The sequence below is a fragment of the Anguilla anguilla genome, chromosome 12, assembly GCF_013347855.1.
Source record: "Anguilla anguilla isolate fAngAng1 chromosome 12, fAngAng1.pri, whole genome shotgun sequence".
In the NCBI taxonomy this organism is placed as follows: domain Eukaryota; kingdom Metazoa; phylum Chordata; class Actinopteri; order Anguilliformes; family Anguillidae; genus Anguilla; species Anguilla anguilla.
In genome coordinates, this window is record NC_049212.1 from 36,007,045 (window position 1) to 36,023,957 (window position 16,913).

Genomic DNA, 16,913 nt, shown 5'->3' on the forward strand with positions numbered 1-16,913 from the left:
AATTACCCTGCACAGCTGTCACCTCCAATCGCTCCAGCGGGACCCTCTAAACCACGGCCACAGAACGTACCTGGCACCGCCCCACTGCAGCTATGTACCGATTAATCCCAAACAGATCCCCCTGACAGGACCGGGAACCGCCACACACGATTCCACAGACACTGCACGAGGCACGGTGAAGCAGGCCGGGATGGGGGGGGGGGGGGGGGCATTAATATCCCCCCCACACCCCCAAACTCTGCTCAATGTAAGTAACCATCTGCATGTTCACATTTAAACACCATCTTCAACTTCATTTCCACATTCAACCTCTCTCATGTAGAGGAACCAAAGTTCTTAGACAGAAACAGAAGCATGCCAGCCTGCGTTAGAAGAAAAGCAGTCCTGAATTTCTCTGTGCAAATCAGTCACAACATGCAATGGTGTTCTCTGGGTCTTCATGCATGTGGAGTATCCTGATAAACAACAGCACATGTCATGATAGACCACTTAATAACAGACCCCCCCCCCTCCCCCCCCCCCCCCCCCCCACCAATTCACTCAATCCCCCACTTCTTCACTCTTTTACCATTTCTCACAGTGACCAAACCAAGAGAGCATTCTACATTACAACCAATTTCCACGTCCCCTGAAATTAAACAAACATAGACGTGGACAGTCTTTCAGATATAACAATCAATTGTTCCTGAAGCAGTGGCCCTTAATTGATGCCCATTAAGTACACTTGAAAGCTTTCTTAGCTCTTCCCACTGAATACTTCCTATCGAGGGAGGTCAGATGAGTTTACTATTAAGCATAAAATGCCAGAAAAAAAATTGCCCTACAGAATGTAACTGCCATTAAGTATTTTATTTTTATGTAAGGAGAACATGTGCTGAAGGGACACAATAAAAAAAAAATTCAGCTGTTTTTTTTGTGTGCCAAAGTTGAGTCTGCTGTTCTCGTATAACGAGCTCTTCAGTCTCAGCGGCTGTGTACTTAAGACCAGAAGGTCCCTCGCTTCTAAAAAAGAAACCAACTTTTATTTACTGAGCCATTCAAGAGATATGTTGACGGCAGTTAAAGGTTTCCTCCCCTCTTTCATTTGTCCACAAGAACTGTGTCACTAGAGTGCACTCAGCTTTTTTTTATTTTTTTAAAAAGGAACTGAACTGAACTGCCAGGCAGACGGCGACCCATTCACCCTCCTCCGGCTGGAGCTTTCTCCCGACCCCAAATACTGTAAGTACTCCCCTTGTCCACTTCCTCCAGGACCGCCTAAAAAAACCACAGTCGCTAACCACTCCATAATCCTTGTTTGCAGATGCCACAGCCCGGCCGTAAGCCTAATGCAAACCTCAAATATTTACCAAGAGCCACCAGCCAGAGGTTAACCTCCCTGCCAGAGAGTTCAGAACAACTGAAGATGCATTCCCACCAAGCTTTTGGAAAGTTGTTCATCAACAAATGTAAGCTCGGATATGCGCAGTTCCGAGCATCTTCTGAATATCTTTTCATCTCAATGAACTGATTCTCTGTGCAGGAAAAAAAATGATCCAATGAATTTTGTGCAATAGCATGTAATAATGTACTTTGCCCTGCCACAGACTTAAAACAACTCCTCGCATATTTATACAAGTTTTTAAAAAGTACTATGAGCAACAGCTCTGCATATCTGAAGAGGTACTTCATTCTGTGAGATGTGCGTATTCTTAAAATCAATATGGCGAGCATGGCTCCAGGAATCTCCTGATCTCTTATTCAGAGAGTTCATTCACTTCATTCAGAGCCAAAATGTGGGTCTTGTTTGTATTAGAGATTAGAGATGCTGTCTAATTGACTTTCCTTGCTGCAGAAAACCTATTTTAGAGGCTGCCAGACTCCAACTGGCCCCTCTTCCGAAAATATTTCTCGAGTGACACGCTGTCAGAGTGAGCACCCGCCGGCACCCCTTCCCGGTGACATCACATGGTTGCCGTGTTACTACCCCACCCACACGCCGGATCTGCAGGGCTCAGAGCTCGCAGCCGAACCGGGCTGTACCGTCAGACGGGACGCAGAACCAGTCAGCTATGAGTCCAGCTATGAGGGGAGCCGCCGTACCCCGTCCCGCAGGGTCTGCGTTTGGGACGGCACTCTGGTGCCCTCCGGAGACTGAACCACCGGACAGTTCTGCTGCCGTCTAATACTGAACACCAACCTCAACCCCTGCCTTAACCACAACCCCGGAGCCCTGAATAAACGACTAACCACAGGGAAAACGGGACCGCTGGTGACAAGCAGGGACACTTTCAACAACAACTACAAGAAGAAGAAGAAGACAAAGCAGAAGAAGAAGACGAAGAAGGCGACAAAGAAGAAAAAGAGGAGGAAGAAGAAGAAGCAGATGAAGATCCGGGTCTTCCAGGTTCCCGGCTCTTACCTCCGTCTTTCTGGGACTGGCCGGTGTTCCCGCGGCGGTGCGGTTCGGAGACGGGGAGCTATCCGGGTCTCCGCATTCTTCCGGGTCCGGGTTCGCGAGCGCGCTGCTCCCCTTCAGCGCTGGATCAGCCGCCGCCGTCGCCGGAGCAGCCTCAGGCTGCAAATGAAACAGCGGAGCAGCGGTCAGCAGCGGACACGTCGCCAGAGGCAACCGCGGGAGACTCGGACGGGATGGGGGGGGGGGGGGGGGGCTGCGTAGGCCGTGCCAAAAACAAAACAAGGGTCTGAGGTCAACCGCTGAGAAAGAAAGAAAGAAAGAAAGAAAGAAAAGAAAAGAAGAAGAAAATCCGACTCGATTCCGTTCGACAGAAAACAAGAGAAGGAAAACCTCTGCCTGCGGAGCTTTCTTACAGATGCGCAGAGAAAAATCCACAAGCGTCAAAAAAATGCCCATAAAGATCTATCTAAAGATGCATCTTCTCATTGCGCTGTTTACCCTCAGTGGTGGACTTCAGACAGGGTCCTCCAGAGTAAAAGAGCAGGCTTTGGTTCTCCCAAAGGAAACGAGCCTGTGGCACACAGCCACGCCCACGTCTAGGAGACGCGTGCCCCTCTCAGCGCGAAGCCCCAAAAAACGGCCTTTCTGCACACGGCCCTTTCCTGCGTCACAGTCGTAAAAACCAAAGAGGGCGCATTTGTTCTTCTCCGGAAAAACTGCGGTGGCTCGAGAAACGATAAACGATGCTCGTCGCCATGTTAGGAGAGGGTGCTGGGATGGGGGGGGGGTGGGGGGGTTGGTTTCCACACAGTCCAAGAAGCAGCCCCGTACACACAATAGCCATCTGTCTCCAGTGCTACAGGCTAGCTCCAGTTAAATGACTGGCATTGAGCTGAGCGAGCAGCATCTCTGACTTCCCACAACAGAAAGCTGCACAAGAGAAGCTTTGCACGCATTCTCACACCAGCATGACATGTGGGGCACGTCGTGTGCTTGTGTGTGTGCTATCTGCAGCCATGCTTGCCAAGATTAAAGTTGGTTACCATGGTACCGACTCTTGGATGAGTGTACCAGTCATTGGACCATCCTTCATTTTTTTTTACACAAACAGAAACAAAACAGGCACATTTTTTTTTGCTGCAGCTATAAATTGCATTAGGTTGTAGTGACCATAAATATGCATTTGGGAGATTTCCAGATCATCCACAGTTACTCTGCTTCTGTATGTAATCCACAGATCAGAAAACAGCTGGATCAAGAAGGAATGATATTATAAATCCCACACAAAATAAAGGTCAGATTCAGTTCAGTAAGTATAAAGTAACTAAGATTTCTGTATCTTTGCCGTCCAGCCATAGCGTCACGCCCTGGTGTTTAGCCTCACAGGACAACCGTTGGTGTTGGCTGTGGCCTGGTGCATATCAACCGCACTACAGCCCTACAGATTCACTAGACATAATGCTGATTACTGCAGCTCTTTCAAAAATAAAAACAAATCTACTGGTTCATTCATCTGAAAAGTTTTCAGGCAACCAGGATTCCATAAATAAGGTCTGACACTCCAAAGCAAACATCCCAAATTAGGTTTGAGGGGAACATGTCTGAGATTTTGCCCCTGCCACCCCCCCAGACAGGTCACGCCAGTGAGACTGTTGAAGCCCCGGGCACTAGTGTGACTGTTGAAGCTCCAGACACCAGTGTGACTGTTGAAGCTGCAGGCACCAGTGTGACTGTTGAAGCCCCAGACACTAGTGTGACTGTTGAAGCTCCAGACACTAGTGTGACTGTTGAAGCTCCAGACACCAGTGTGACTGTTGAAGCTCCAGACACCAGTAAGACTGTTGAAGCTCCAGACACCAGTGTGACTGTTGAAGCCCCAGGCACTAGTGTGACTGTTGAAGCTCCAGGCACCAGTGAGACTGCTGAAGCTCCAGACACTAGTGTGACTGTTGAAGCTCCAGGCACCAGTGAGACTGTTGAAGCCCCAGACACCAGTGTGACTGCTGAAGCTCCAGACACCAGTGTGACTGTTGAAGCTCCAGGCACTGTAGAAGCATTAGACCAACACTTTGGGAAGTTCTGGAGGGAAATGCAATAGGCAGGCACAACCACTCAAAGAGACTGTCTGAAGATGAGGCAGAGCGTGTCCATTCTAAAATCCAACAGATTTCACCAAAATCAGGGGTAAATTTTTCTTAGTTGGAGGCTTAATTAGACTGCCATGGCTGGCTGCAAGCCTGAAAGTATGGGAGGTAATACTCGTGTAGGAGTCTTCTCATTGTAACAGAGGGGGAAAAGAAAACCAATTATCTGCGCAAAATAAAACCTTGCAGAAATCAGCCTCATAAAAGCTGCAGTAATAAAATGTTTTGTTTGGTTAAACCGTATGACAAAATCACCTTCCGCATTATAAATGGGAGAAGAAGAAGAAAGCAGGTGGACTGCGTAAACGCTGAGAACATACTGACTGTTAAGGCACAGGCCATTAGCAGATATCCATTCTTAAGACAGGGGGAGGACTTCACAATGGGTTTATGCTATTGGCCTTTCTGGATCAAATAAGCCATACCAATGACAATGGGTTAATGAAACCCTCCTTATATGTTTTTTTGTAGTGGAAAAGAAAAAAAAAATTCAGCATTGCAAAAAATCCATGTTGGCATCCTGCCTTTGGTAACCTTTAAAGGCCAGCACCAGGAGTTCGGAGATCGGCATGCCACATCAATTCTCCCCGGCCAGGACTACACACCTCTCAGCTGCAGACCACATACTGCAGGGAAGCAGAAGCACAGACGTCCGCAGAGTTCATGCCTGGCCTCCATTACTCACATCTCGTAGTGGGCGGTGTCATTGGTCCAGCTTCTTGGACAATGCATTGCTCATGTGATAAACCTACCAGTTGCCGATGGCCACCCGACCGTAAACACATAGCACATACAGCTTGATTACAGGCTATTTTTTTCCCCCCACTTTACGTGTTGACAAGACCGACCGAATGCAGCATAACCTCCTGCCCTACGAACAAACCCACGGAGCCACGCCCACAACGGCCTATCACAGAGTCAGAGGGCACGCCAGACTCCGTCCCCTGCCCCCCTGCAATTGGCTGCCGCCGCCGTCACTCACCGGTCGCTTGCGGGAGACGCCGGGCGTGTGGGAGGGGGAGGAGCCAGAGCTCAGGGCCTCCTCGATGTCTAGGTTGAGCTGGTCCAGCTTCTTCATCAGCTGAGTCATGGACGCGGACCAGGGCGGGAGGATCTGCGGAGGCTCCTTTGGAGTGACAGCGGGGAGGACCAATGAGGAAGCGGAAACAACACAACGCGTTCTGACAGGCATATGTCCTCTCGTCATCACTGACAGCTCACATTGACAGGGCATGCTGGGTTAGACCACAGCTATTCAAGCTTCGTGCCAATGGAAGCAATCGCAGAACATCTGTTATATTTTAAATTAGCTTTAGCTTCCTAAAAACCCTCCACTCATTTTATTTTTAACCAAGTCTTTCCACAGCAACATATTCAAGTCTGTATTTATGTACTGTATTGCTTGAACAGTTTCTGACCAAGACTTGAGCATCAATGGAACAATGAGGGCCCAGTTGAGTGGATTAAAATATGTCTTAATACGACTGTTCTCAAAACCCTCCGAGACTAGTTCAGCATTGTCATTACAGAACTAGACAGAAACTATGGTGTTTATTGCATCATATCCTTAATTATATGCATACGGGCTTTCAAAAGCTCAAAGAGGTTTGGATAAGATCAACATTATGTATACCATAGGACTTTTAAGATCAAAACATCAAGTCATTTCAATTCATTTCAGAGCTCCATTTTAAAACACAAAAACATTTTCGGAATACTATTGGGGGGGGGGGGGGGGGGGGGGGGGCGCTGGAAGAAGGGAAAAAAACAACAGCTGTAGACAGCAGCACCCTCAAAGAGAGAAACCTGAGAGCCTCACAGTGACACACATACGGGGGGTGGGGGGGGGACGTGGGGGGGGGGGGTTCACGCCGGACTCGGCCGGAGGAATTCCTGACTCCTGGCTTTCACTGCTCCCAGACCCCCGCCGTGTATAAATAGACTCTTCCGAGACGCAGAGCAGGGGTGGGGGGTGGGGGGGGGGTCTGGAGATCCGAGACCATTAATTACCAGGAAGCGCTTCAGTCACAGAGACCTAAATTAACACCGTTTCCATTATTGGAGCGAGTCGGGGGGGGGGGGGGGGTGGGGTTGGGATGTGGGTGAAGTGGGGGGGTTGGAGGGCGGGAGTGGGCTGGAAGGGGAGTGGGCGGGGGGCTGTTTTTGAGAATCCTGGGGTTGGGGAAAGGCCCCCTTGCGTAACATCCCGACTCTGAAGAGACGGAGCCCGACAAAGACATCCCTTCATCCCCCCCCCCCCCCCCCCCCCCCCCCCCCCCCGAATAAAAGTCAGCGAAATGTCGTCTGCGCGTCGAGTGTGACCACTGGAGCCCCCCTGAGGCCCAACAGGCCCCCTCCGCTGCATCAAAGCTCCCTCTCATCCCCGACACAGTCCCCCCATTCAGGGTGCCATCTCTCAGAAAGGGCACATTTGTCCCAATGGCTGATGTTCCGAGCCCGCCATCGGGGTGGGAGGTGCCTGATCCTATCTTTGGGACTCGTAAAATCTGCCGGAATGTGGTAATATCCCAAGCGTCACCTCTGCCAATTAGAGTCCGGATAGCAGAGAACGCCTTTGCCCTGCCCCTGCCCCCTGCCTCCCCCTCCCCCCATGGCATATCTCTCACAGGGTCAAGGGTCACAGAGGGCTGGGACTGGCACTGCGGGCACCATTTTAAACCTGGGCGGCAGCGAGAAGCAGCGGGCAGACACCCACATAATGGGGCTACTGAGAGCTGCAGCTAGGGGCCAGTTCGGCGCTTCCTGCTAATTTCACACGCCATCGAAATCAATGAAGCACTATGATACGAACCGAAAAACAAAGCAGATCACCCAAAAGCCAAATGCTTTGGTGAATCCGTAATCTACTAAATCCGGGTTGTTATACAGTTCCCTACGCGGCCCAAATGACATAATGCCCCCCCTTACAGCAAGAAAATGCTGGCTACTGTAGCTGTTGCCCAGAACTCTGGGAACATTCCTCCAATATACTTATTCTGATTGGCCCGTACAGAATTCAATGTCCTTTAACACTGGTGGAATTTAAACTACGCTAGCCGCCACAAGCGATGTGTAACTAACATGCAACAATGCAAAGAAACTCATGAGTGGGAGAAGAAACAGATGAGAATCCAGCAACAGGCACCAGACGCACCAGCCACTTCCTCCGACCACCCAGAGTCACCTGACAGACCTGATCCAGGGAAAGTACACCCCCCCCCCAAACCCCTGCTGCCCCCCACCCCCCACTACCCTCAATCCTGAAGGAATTACCTAAATCTGAGCAATCCTGGCCTGACCCCTGGGCCTCAGGGTCATGAGGGTCAGAAAGTAAAAAAGGTCGCTCCCTCTCTACCTCTGCCAGCACTGAAGTGTATGTCCATCTCTCATGTTGGCCTTAAGTGCGATGGAAATCATCATTTCTGACAGTCATATTATCCAGAAGGAAAACAAATACAGCCGTCTGTAATAAAATCTCAACTGTATTTATAATTTGTTTATTTGTTTTGTTTTTGTATCTTCAAAACAACACAGCTTTTGTCCACTACAGAATTATTTGCCATTGGTCATTTAGAGACAGTTCATTGTGTAACTGACAAAGCTCTGTTTAAAAAAAAAAATTTTTTTTAAATAAAAATAAAAACTTTCCAATAAAGAAGAAATTGTATTCTCTCTCACTCTATAAATGTGAAAAAGTAAATATTCATCTTCATCTTCTGGCTTAGTGAAGCCTTTTAAATGCAAAGAAAAGTGATTGCACAGGGTCTCTAAGCATTTAACCACACTATTATCAGGATTTATAAAATGTACAAAGAGAAGCAAACAAGTTCCCACCACTTCGTACCTCTCCGTTAAACGTGACAAGCCTTCAGAACTGGCGGCTCTAACGGCAAACCTTCATGTTTTATGGATGCTTTAATCCAGGTCTAATCCTCTGTGACCGTTATCAGGAAATATATACGCAATGAGGTGGCGTCATCTGCAGGAGAGTTGCTGCGCGCGCTTCTGAAGGAACGTGGGGCATACACCGTCACGTGGACGACGCGCACGAATCCAACGCTGGTTAGAAATATGCACTTGAACGGCACGGTGCAAAAATCCACGCCTGGATGTTGAACTTAGAATCGACAGATTTTTTACATGTCAACCTGACCTTACACAGAAGCTTCCAAGCACCGCTGTGCCAACACCGCAGTGCGCACGCCGTAGCCTAGTCTACGGACTGCTTACGATATGTATTTTCAGAAAATAGCCCAAAAAATAACATCTCGATTCAGGCATTGATTTAATAAGTGTGCTTGAGTTGTTTTCAATTCAGTTTGTTTTTAATAGCTTGCTATGTAAACACGTCCCCAATCAAAATTCCGCCTATACAGCAATCCAACACACACAGAAGACCTGAAACAACAAGGCTCAGTAAGAGCCCGCCTGAAGCTGATCAAGGACCTCATCCGGTTTTAAAAGCGCCCTTCTCTGTCACTACAGGCCGGCTGAATACCAGGAGCTCGGAATGCCAGCCCTTTCGTGGAATGAGCGGAATTCGAGGGACTTCGACGAGCGCAGTGTGAGACAGTGGCCTTGATTCATTTTACTCGCCTTTTCTCTTGCATTCAAAAGGGCGGAGGGGGAACAAAAAGGACCCTGCCATGGAAACCGAACTGGTATGAGCCAGTCCTCCGGATCGATTCATTAACGTTATCTGAAGGGAGAAACAAGAATGCCCGGGGGAACATGACTTTATCAGTGCAAATTAGCCACATTGTAACCCACCGCATTTCCCCATTGTCATTGAAATGAGAAGTGAAGTACCCTTCTTCGCCATAGTTCTGGGCATGGTGCCCGCTCTGTGCCACCCACATCGAGTACCGGGAATCAAGATGGAGGGATCGGAGTGTCGCAATCAGATGTACAGTTCAAGAGGGCTGCCGCAGCCCAACCGGTGTCTTGAATATTCAAACGAGCATCCTTAGTTCCCTCGTGCACATTAATCCTGATGCCAAACTACCGCGGCATGCAAATGCCAGCTCTTCCGAGAAACGAATACATTCATTGAATAAACGGCAACATTGCAACATGCAATCACAATGACCGAATCCAAACCGCTTAAACGGCGTAGTTGCTTACCATATGAAGCAATGCTGCCCTCTGCTGGTGAAAATGTAAACAGTCGACTTTAAAACCCTGTGTGCTTGAAACACGCTCGTATGTCATTTTTGTCCTGACTCGGAATTACGAGGATTTCGCTGCAGTCCGTGGCACTTCTAACAGTCTCTCTGGTGGGGAATGAGTTTCGTGGTTAAGGAAGACGGCAAATATTGACATATCCCTGCATTAAAAGCAAAAGATACCGATATAAAGTCCTGCAAAAACAAACTGAAAAGCCACTCTCTGAAACATGTTTGCGTTCACCTTCGCCGGGCATTTACTCAGAACTGTTCCACGAGGACAACCTCAAGGTCCTTACAAACCCTGACGCGATGCAGGAAACAACAAAAAAAACACCTTCCTATATCTGTTTTTATTGTTACTGCCCATAAAGATTCAGAAGATTCAGATTCTGTCCTTTTGATGTATGATTATCGTATTCTTAATTAACTTGCCGTGGGATACTGTAGTGAGATAATAAACACATCTGAAAAAAAATGGAAAAACAGAGACAGTTTTTTTGTAGCTCACATTAGCAAGTCAGTCGTCTACGAAGCACAGACGACAACAAATTGTAAATTCGTTTTTATGACTTCAGCTCCGTTATGATAGCGGCGGTCCCGGGCTAACACAAAATTTACAGCCAGTGAATTCCGAGATGTACTTTTTTTTCATTCTGTTTTTTTAAAAGCCCAATCGGTTTTAAAGAACATGTGAAAGACTATAAAGGAAAAAGAGCAGAATATATACCTACTCCTTAAACCCAGAAGCAAACAGCCAAGGCTGGCAGCTGCATAGGGCCCTGAGCATCGGGGCTGAGGGCTGAGGGCTGAGTTTTAGGAGTTTTGGGGCGGCTGAGTTTTAGGAGTTTTGGGCGACACAATGACAGTGGAAGTTGGTCAGAAGGGCCCCTTGGGATTTTCAGCCTGGGGCCCCCCAGTCTCTAGAATAGCCTCTGTTTAATCTGACCAATCATAGCTTGGAGGAGTTAAAGTAAGAAGTGTTACCATCACAGATGCCCACCACCCTTACGTATTAAAAGGAACATTTCTCAGCTTTGAAAAAGGGATGATCGTGATAATATTTGCAGCTGCCCGACTTGGGTCGGATGAAAGCCAGCACATCCAAACAAATTCACACTTTATGTTTTGCGTCAAATCAAATCTAAATGTATTCACGCACTATATTTTACACTACTTTTGTCACAATGTGCCTTCACCACATACCCTGTCCTTCACACCCTGCTAAAGCGAGGCTAGGGGAACAGTGGCAAAGCAGAACACCCCGGGTGGCATTTAACCCTTTAAGGTGTGAGATCATTCTAATATTTGATTAGAATGTTCTTAACTGGACATTCTAATGCTGATCACTACTCATAAATGAAAGCAATGGAGTTCCAGAACACTGACTTCAAGGGGAATAAACCTGGAGAGGAGCCAGACTCATTAGGAAGACCAGGCTGCCCCCTGTGCCCATGCTATCATTCTGCTCTACTCCAACCCTCCTCCACACACGTCACGTTCACCTGAGGGAGTCACCTTGAACCCTCACATGGCGGCCAGGAGGGAGAGCAGGGAGAGAATGCTTGCTATAAGCACACACACACACACACACAGACACACACATTCTCACACACACACACACACACACACACAAACACACATTTTCACACACACTCACATACACTCACACTCATACTCACACACACGCACGCACACACCGGCACACACGCACACTCATACTCATACACGCACAGACACACACAAACACACGCATGCACGCGCACACACACACACACTCATACTCATACAGACACGCACGCACGTACACGCAGACACACACACTCACACAGACACGCACACACACACACTCATACTCATACAGACATGCACGCACGCACACACAGACACACACACTCTCACACACACACACACACACACACACAGCCAGCAGTGACCGATAGCAGCAGCCGTTCGTCCCTGCACTATCAGGGCTGTTGAACTTCTGTCCTCTTTGTATAAAAATCAGCCTCCTGAATTCCCAGAATTCTTCTACCCCTTTCCCAAAACACGGCTACCCCTCTGCCACACTGGCCAGTTTGACCAAAGGGTACGCCATCGCCCTGCACCTTCATCCATCTGTCTCACCTGCCCGTCTGTCTGTACACATCAGTCTGTCCGCAAATAGAAATGAAGCAGACAGATACATTACATTACAAGCATGCTGCAGATGCTCCTATCCAGAGCGACTTACACAACTTTTTTCTTTTTTTTTTTACATAGCATTTACATTACATCCATTTATACAGCAGGATATATACTGAAGCAATACAGGTTAAGTACCTTGCTCAAAGGAACAACGGCAGTGTTCAACCCAGGAATCGAACCTGTGACCTCCCGGTTACAAGACCAGCGCTTTATCCATTATACCACACTGCCGCCCCCACGTACGCGTCTGACATAACGATGGCCTGCGCTACGTGGAAATAATCACTGTGCCTGTTGATGGGGAAAGTACATCTGTGAACCAGCGCTTGTGTATTTCTGAGAAATATATGACAGCACAGGCACCATTCAGAAACAGCAGGCTGCCCTCCTGTGTTGTTTTTTTCCCTAATAAACACGGCCGCACTGGGCCTGGGCCTGGGCCTGGGCCACATGTAGAGTGTCCGAAAGTTTTATGGAGGTTTGTTCTACCCTCTCATTACACTGACCAATAAACCGCAGACCTGCGTACATGTGTACACAAAAGTCCAGGTGAGGGCAATAAAAGTGGGAGGCGAATTGTATGGGGGTGGGGGGGGGGGGGTGTATGGGATAAGGGTTTCAGTGACCCCCCCAGGGTCAAGAGAGAGACTGGAAAAAAGCCACAAATCTCTCCTTTGACTTGTTGAAGGAAATAACACCGTGTGTAATGGGTCAGATGAGTTCACTGTTTGGGGAACTACAATGCGTGAAAAGAGCGAGAGAGAGAGAGAGAGAGAGAGAGAGAAAAAAAAAACAGTGACTGTTTTCATTCTTTGAAGGGCTCTGTTTTTCAGTTATACATTGCTTCACTGTAGTAAGAGTGAGGCGAACACTTCCAAAACACCTGAAAAACAAACCTGTCAAAAAAAAAAAAAAAAAACTGAAGAAGAACAACAACCAAAAGCAGCGACTGGGTCCACCTAGTTCAGGCAAGATGAATGACGTTTGGAGAGAGAGAGAAAAACACCGGCGAGAGAACAGGTCTTTGTTTGCCTTCGGTGTGAGGGAACATCTGCACGGTGGGGGTGGGGGGGGGGGTGAATCTGTGTTCTGCTTTATCTCACTGGGGGCTGACTGTCTCTCATGTTTGCGCAGAATTCTTGGAAGTAATCTGCCAGAGTCCCTTGGATGTCTGTCTCATTTTTTTGCTCTCCAAGATGATTTAATCTCGACAGCGCTCTGAGAGTTCTGAGAGAGCGGGAAAGTAAGAGAGCTCGACGTATACCTAATCACCCTCGTTTACATTCACAAGGACTGTTTTGTTCCCGGATTCTGAATGAAGAATGAACTAGACATGAATACATAAAGGCACGCGTAGGATAAGACAGTGATTACAAGTGCATGTTAAATGTGCTTCAGCTGGTAACAGATGACTGAAAGGTGTCATATTCTGGGTGTCCTTTGAAGAGCCAGACAAGGTTATATTGATTATTTATATTTTATATTACTTTTATTTAGCCACATAGGTCAGCTGGGAAAATCCAATTTCATTTGAGAATTATCTTTTACAGTGACCACCTAGACGAATCAAATTGGTTATAGGGAATGCAAGGGATTGTGCAGCCAATCAGACTCTTTCTTGTGAAGCAGTGGGCGGGGACACTCACCTCCCTGCAGCTGGACTCGCTCTCTGCCCGACAGCCGCCATTACAGACCGAGCCGTGGTCGACGGGAGCGTCCCGCCCCGTCCCCATCCCGTTCCCCTTCAGCTCGCCCCTCCTCCGCCGTCCCGCCAGGAACCCCCTGCACTGCGGCAGCTCCGGGAACACGTCGTCATCGTCATCGTCATCATCCTCGGAGGAAGAGCCCGCTCCGCTCGGGCCCTCCGAAACACAGAGACGGGCGCAGCGGGGCGCGGGGTAGTCAGAGAAGGCGATGGAGCTGGGCTTGTGCTTCACGATGCGGGGCAGCTCGTAGCCGACCACCACCGACGGGACGGGACCAGGTGGCCCCGTGTGCCCCCGGAGGGCAACCCCACCACAGAGTTCCTCAGCGCGCTCTGAAAGATCCACACCGAGGTCCGGCTCCCCCTGGTGGCAGGGAGTTGCAGGTGCAATGCCACCCTCCCTGGGAGGATGGGGCAGGGTCGGGACGGGGCCCGGCTCTTCAGTGGAATCCGCTGCACCTGCGCAAGCAGTGCCCTGCGCCTCCAGGCCTGTGCCAACAACGTTCCGGTCGCAGCGCAGCCCTTCCCGGGAATCGCACAAGGCGGGAATATTTCCCAGGTTCCTCTGCGAATTCTTTGGAGTAGAAGCCTTGCCTGGCTCCTCCTCAGCGAAGCCCAGTGAGGTGGAGACCGGACCCAAATCAACAGGCTCCTCCAGTAGAGCAGCGATATGGTACGGGACGTCTACACACCCCCGCAAAAGGGCTATGTCGTCACTCTCACTGGGGTCTCCGACCACGCCTCTATCCCGCTGCCCCAGGAGTCTGTCCCCACACGGGTCATCGACTGCTCGGTGCGGCGGTCCAGGAGACCAACCGGAGTCCCCGTTCCCCAGCGCTCGCTCGCCCAGAGGCGAAGCGAAGACCACGGCCCTGCCTCCGGAGGACTCCTGCACCGAAAAGGCCACCACGGGCGGCACCGCCTTCAACAACGTCTGCACTCCTTCCAGAGTCACCATGGTTACCGTTTCCATTCCGCACTCTAGAACCTGGCACCATCCGAAAGGCGGCTTCTGACACGAGGGTCGGCCATCGATATCGAAAGCGTCAAATCAGCAGACCGGCTACAGGGTGCATTCCTTTGAGCTTGATCAGATGGCACGAATGAAGTCAGTCACCTGCAAGAGAACCACAAGAGAAGGCAGTTACTATTTACACTCAGCACTTTTACCATAGTAGCCCAAACCCCGACTGGGATTAGACACAACTGACGCTTGAAAATCTCAACGGAAGAGAATTGTTTCCAGTGAATGTAGTCAAACATTCAGGAATAACTGACAAAATAATAGGAAGTTGATGTCATGGGGAAGATCTCATTTTTTCCCTCCACTTTTTCGCCTGTGTTTGGAAGGCCCAATCAGAACTATTGGCCAATCTCACTGCTGTAAACTCCTCAGGAAAATCTCACACAGACACCTTCCACGGTGCTTGAAGTCAGCTGACAGTTCCTTTCCCCATACTGCAATGGGGCAGCTAAGTTTCCACAGCTTCTGCACCCCGAGGTCTGCGCAGCAGGTGGGTCACTGGCACCCAGTCAATCACACAAAGGGGAACGAGAGGAGTGGCGAGGAACGTCCCCCCCCCCCCCGCCCACATCCCAAATCCCTCCAATACCTGAGAGAGGCTATTGTCCAGGAAGTACTTTGATGCTGGAAGAGTCAGGATTCCAAGCGTCCAGGCTGCTGGGAGCGCTGGCCGCGCTCCACAGAAGCGAGGCTTCGAACCGCTGCTGCTAGAGAGAGCCCCGGCCCCGGCGTTTTCCCAAAGGTTATTTATAGTTTGTTGAGAGTTCCTTTTTCGCAGGAATGCGAAAACACAGCTTGAGCAGGGCCGGCGTCCCGCGGAGGAAAGCCATGGGAACTCCTCTCTCACACACGTTTCTCCGCTCCAGAACCCGCCTTTTGTTTTCTTTCTTTTTTTTTTTTTAAAGGTCCGCGCCCCCCGACCCCCCCCCCCTCAGCCGTAAATTACGCAGCCGAAGCGGTGACAAAGCCACCGGGGCCGCTGCAGTCCAGCCGAGCAGCGCGTCCTGCCACGGGACGGGGGCGAGCGGCAGTTAAAAGTTTAACATCTGGCCCCCCCGGGCAACCCCGCGCTCCTCAAGTCTGGATACGTTTCGGACACGATCCCGGTGACATCACCGGACTGAGGAATTTGGACACGCTGTCCCCCGGCCGGTGATTTACCATCGCCCCCGCGACCATTCATCAGACATGTCACCGACCCGATCGCACCACGCACCCCCCCCCCGCCCCCCACCTCTCCAATAACCCCCATTTAAAAACCCAACATTAACCTGCCTCTCACCCACTGATACCTGCTGTATCGGCAAAAGCACAAACAGATGCAGTGTAATTCTGTTTCAGACCAAGGGGCTAACACAGCGGCATGGCCCTGCAATCAGGCCACTCATATCTGGAAAGCGGTTGACTAGCCTTTTATTTTTTGTTGTAAATAGTGACATGCACACAAAATGAAGCGCTTGTCATGGACAAATCAACCATCTATTTTTCTTTTCCAGTGCGTTTGGAATGAACTTCTCATTTTCATAAGTAAAGCTGCGTATTATTTAATAAAGTCATTGCGTGAGCACGTAAATATCTATATCAGTATCTTGTGAATGGCACATAGTTTGCATGTCTAGGCAATATTTTCTGAATGACACAGTCTGTATTTCACATTTTCTGGACAGCACACAGTGTGCAGTATTACTTAACCATTTAAGGGGCCTGCTCTTAAAAAAAAACAGACTGTTTGTTTTGAGTTTATGAGTATTGCGGTGATACGCCTGCCAGGCAGGCAGGATGATGTCATCAGGAAGAGCGTAGCAGCGGGATGCTCTCTGAGGCCTGGCATTTCGGCGCTGTGGAAATGCCACTGCTGTGCGGAGAGACACGAGTTCAGTTCCCACGTCCCGCTCTAAACTGAGCTCTCTTCCTGCTTGGCGCGGAATGTCCTGGACTGGAGCTCGAAAATTAATTTAAACTCTTCGAGAAGAAAAGCCAATTAAAAAGGAACCCCCCCCCCCCCCCCCCCCGGGAGGGCGTAGTTGGGCACGCCGTGCACGCACCTGGGCTCTCCATTCATAACACGTCTCAGGGTGGGACTGCTGGTCCAAGATCCGTTTGGCCTTCTAGCGCATTAGGGGTTAAGCCCAAGATCAGGATATGGGCATCGTATCGGGGGAGAGGGATCAGTTGTTCCGTACTCTTGAGATGCATTACGAATGAGAGTCCTGGTCTGTAAAGCCCTGTAGTACGGGGGTGGGCACAAGCGCCTGATCCGTTTCAGGATTTTGTGCCAACTCATTACATT

The 16,913-nt window shown here is 49.5% G+C and overlaps 1 protein-coding gene across 1 annotated transcript in view; it reads right to left on the minus strand.

Annotated features, from left to right (window-relative positions):
• The window catches only part of stard13b (StAR-related lipid transfer (START) domain containing 13b), a 102,833-nt gene extending 88,122 nt beyond the window's left edge, over window positions 1-14,711 (minus strand). The window contains 3 exon segments of the mRNA XM_035386332.1: window positions 2,402-2,557; window positions 5,525-5,668; window positions 13,541-14,711. Of these exon segments, the coding sequence (XP_035242223.1) occupies window positions 2,402-2,557; window positions 5,525-5,668; window positions 13,541-14,572 (1,332 nt within the window). The 5' untranslated portion in view covers window positions 14,573-14,711.
• Between the last annotated feature and the right edge of the window lie 2,202 nt (window positions 14,712-16,913).